This window comes from Salvelinus namaycush, chromosome 11, assembly GCF_016432855.1.
Source record: "Salvelinus namaycush isolate Seneca chromosome 11, SaNama_1.0, whole genome shotgun sequence".
Lineage (NCBI taxonomy): Eukaryota > Metazoa > Chordata > Actinopteri > Salmoniformes > Salmonidae > Salvelinus > Salvelinus namaycush.
Genome location: NC_052317.1, coordinates 21,416,969 through 21,420,762, shown reverse-complemented (window position 1 = coordinate 21,420,762; position 3,794 = coordinate 21,416,969). Strand labels below are relative to the sequence as shown.

General features: G+C 39.1%; 1 protein-coding gene across 1 annotated transcript in view; it reads left to right on the top strand.

The window, feature by feature from the left end:
• The first annotated feature begins 544 nt into the window (after window positions 1–544).
• LOC120055284 (dipeptidyl aminopeptidase-like protein 6) overlaps window positions 545–3,794 on the top strand; it is a 61,720-nt gene continuing 58,470 nt past the window's right edge. The window contains exon 1 of the mRNA XM_039003167.1: window positions 545–620. Coding sequence (XP_038859095.1) covers window positions 545–620 — 76 coding nt within the window. The remainder of the gene's footprint in view (window positions 621–3,794) is intronic.

Here is a 3,794-nt window from a genome sequence, read left to right as displayed (position 1 = left end):
ACAAATGCCACTGGATATAAGGAGAGATTTGGTGCCCATCTAGATAAAGACTCAAAATCTGTCCCCTTGACGATCCAGAGGTTGCAGCTGTCTGACTCTGCTGTGTACTACTGTGCTTTGAGCCCCACTGTGACAACAGGATATACAGCCCCCCTACAAAAACTAGTGTATCCTTGGCGCTAATGTAGAAAAAATACAAGTCTTACATCTTGTGTGGGTGTGATGTTAGCAGGGCTGTACACCTCACACAGTGACACACATATGAGCATTTCAGAGGAGAGTGAATGCATCCAAACATCAGTCTGAAGATGGAGAAATCAATCAGTGTATTGATCATTCTGATTATGACTACAGGTAAACAATACCTAAACATTTGAACTCATTGCATCCTTATAATCAGATTATTACATTATGGTATTGGTAGTAAAACATATTTTGATGAAGTAAGTCATTTAAATGTGAATAACTAAGTTGATTTCTAAAAAGTCTTAAAACATAAGCACGTGTTTCAATCAGTTGTATTATGTATTTATCCTCTGCATGAATGGTATCTGGAGACAGTGTGACTCCTGACAAGGTGGAGTACACCCCCATTGAGGGATCATCAGTGTCTCTGAGCTGTACATATGAAACAAGCAGCAGTAACATCTACCTTTACTGGTACCAACAATACCCTAACCAGGCACCTCAGTTTCTACTGTATAAAGGTGCCAGAGCAAATAGTGTTGACCATATCTCTAGTCATCGGTATGAATCTACATGTCCCAAACGTCAACTACACTCATGATAAAACAAGTAACTCTGGCAGACACAGCTCTCTACTAATGTACCCTGAAGGACGTCCAGCGATACAGAATCTCTGAGAAGATGTATAAAAACTAGTACACTGATAAATGACTTGTTTTAGATGAGCTTGTTGGTCACTTCTGTTGTCAGAGTAAGTAAAAACGCATAATATGAGAATATTATCAATATGTAAACCAAATCATTTTTCTTCCTGTTATTCACCTTCAGAAGATTCCTCTGAAAAATGAGTTGTGTTTAGAAGAGGAGCTAGTATGAGAATGAAAAGGAGACACTCAAAATGGCATGAAGGTCTTTGCTCAGTGCATTGTAAGCTTGTCTCTCTAACATGAACCATGCTGTGCTGGTTCACCTTGTTCTTTTTAACATTTGTGGGTAAGTAAAATACTTTTAACAGTAATAATAATAATGTGTAAATACTTCCTCACAAGCTTTTTTTTATCTCACGTTAGTTTTCTGCAGGTGATAGTTACGGGATGGAATTTTCTCCATCAGTCCTTGAGGAGGATGTGATACATGGTGGCAGTGTCAAGCTTTCCTGCAACTACACAGTATTTGGTGGAGGCAGTGTCTTATGGTATCACCAATATCCACATCTGCTCCCCAAATCCTCCTCCTCATCTCAGTGTATTCAGCATCTGCTGAGACAACAGTTACTGCAGAACCACCGTATCCTCGACTGTCAGTTAATGTTGACAACGTGGCTGAATGTGTGGATCTGGAGATCTCCTCTGCTGAAGTGACAGACTCTGCTAATGTACTACTGTTCTCTGAGCCTCACAGTGACAGGAAACCCAGACTTACTGTACAACTGTATAGAATCAGGGAATACAAATCCTTATTGTGAACCGTTTAAAATATGTGAATTCTCTGGCGTTTAACAGTAATAAGGATTACAACCGAATACAGTTTACATTACCAGAAATGTAATACTTAAATTAATAAAATGTAAATTGACAAGATTTATTGAACTAAATGTATTCTATAGAGGGCCTCACTCCAGCACTACACAAACCTCTATTTCTCTGAGCAGGTGGCTCCTCCTCCTGACAGTGGAGGTAGTTTCAGGGGCAGACAGGTAGCAGCCATACATTACATATCACTCCCTGCAGATCACAGTACACAGCATATCACATATCAGTTTGGTAAACCCTCTTTCCTAGCTGCATTCTGTCAAATACATCATGATGTTGCACATTTCAATCTTACTGTTTTCAGCACTTGTTGGTAAGTAAGGTTTTATGTGAAGTCATTCCCACACTGTCTGTCATTATTTAATTGGTAAATATTGGGCTGCTTATAATATAAAATAAGAGGTTTTCATGTTTAGTCTCATGCTTATTTTCTTCTCCTTCACAGGTGATACTTTAGAGGCTGATATTACTCCAACCAGTCCTGAGGAGTATTATTTAGAGGGTAGCAGAGTTAAGATCTCCTGTAACTATACAGTAAAAGCAGACAGTCTGCTGTGGTACAAACAGTACTCTGGATCAGGTCTCCAATTCCTTTACCTGGTCACAGCTATACCAATAATCCATATGAATTGAGAGTTGATCCACAAGACTTTCGACTCATTGTTACACAGAACAAGGACAGAACCTGTGTGTATCTGGAGATCTCCTCTGCTGAAGTAACAGACTCTGCTCTGTACTACTGTGCTGCTGAGGCCCACAGTGACAGGAAACACAGACACACTGTTCAAAAACCTACAGTCACCTGGGAGTGTATTTCTACTCTGTAGTTCCAAGTTTCATTTGACAGTAGTGCCATCAAGTGGAGTCAACATGCACCCATTGTGTCAAGAGGAGGAGCTTAGTGTTACACATAACACATAATGAGTGGAACTGATTCACCCAGAGAGGGAATGTTCCAAGAGAAGATCATTTTACAGAGAAGTCTCTGTCTAACACCCAGTGGCTATGATGCTGCTCTATCCAGTCTTGTTTTAGTGCACTTGTAGGTAAGAATTCACTCTCCATTAACTGAATGTGTACTAACAGAATGTACACTGTTCAGTATTCATTACAATATGCTATTATCAATATCAAGTGGCAATACACTTTGAAACACCAAGTGTGGATATACTGTACGCTGTCTACATTGACTCAGTAGTCTATATTTTTATTTTTTACAGGTACAAGTGTTGAAGACATAATTAGTCCAGACAGATGTAGTGGATGTTATGGAGGTTGGTAGTGTTAAACTCTCCTGTAGATACAAGAGCTCATTAAACAACAGTCTGTTATGGTACCTCCAGCACCCTGGATCCTCTCCACAGTTCCTCATACTGGACTACTCTGGGATCATAACCAACACTGATAGTACAAAATGGACCCTCACACATGAAAAAGAGGACAACCTTGTGGATCTGGAGATCTCCTCTGCTGAAGTGACAGACTCTGCTCTGTACTACTGTTCCCTGAGGCCCACAGTGACAGGAAATCCAGAAACACAATACTGATCCTGACAATACAAACACAGACAACCTGAATCTGAGACCTCTAGAACCCATAGAACCTGAATCGGAGACCCCTAGAACACCAAGAACCTGAGTCTGAATAGTTCCTATCTTCCATCCATTATGTTCCCTTCTTTTTAAAAGGAAAGTTATTTGCTTATTCAACTACGAGATACCAGATTTTATATTTGGAAATAAATTACATTTGTCATGAATATCAGAAAAATCTCATATGACTTAACATTCTAAACACTATCTCATATAAATGCCAATGATGCCATCTTTACAGTGATTTAGTAAACCAAACCTTCCTCACCACCACCACACTTCATTAAGAGCCACCATTGAGCGGGTTTTATGTCAAAGGGAGGAGCTACAAATTATCCTGTTCAAACTGTACATATGATAACAGGAGACATATTTTGTGAATTAGTTTGTCCAGCATATAGTAGAAGAATATTAATTGAATATGTGTACGTTTTCAAACATTTATTTTCAAATAAGTTAATCATACTCACCTCATACAACATTT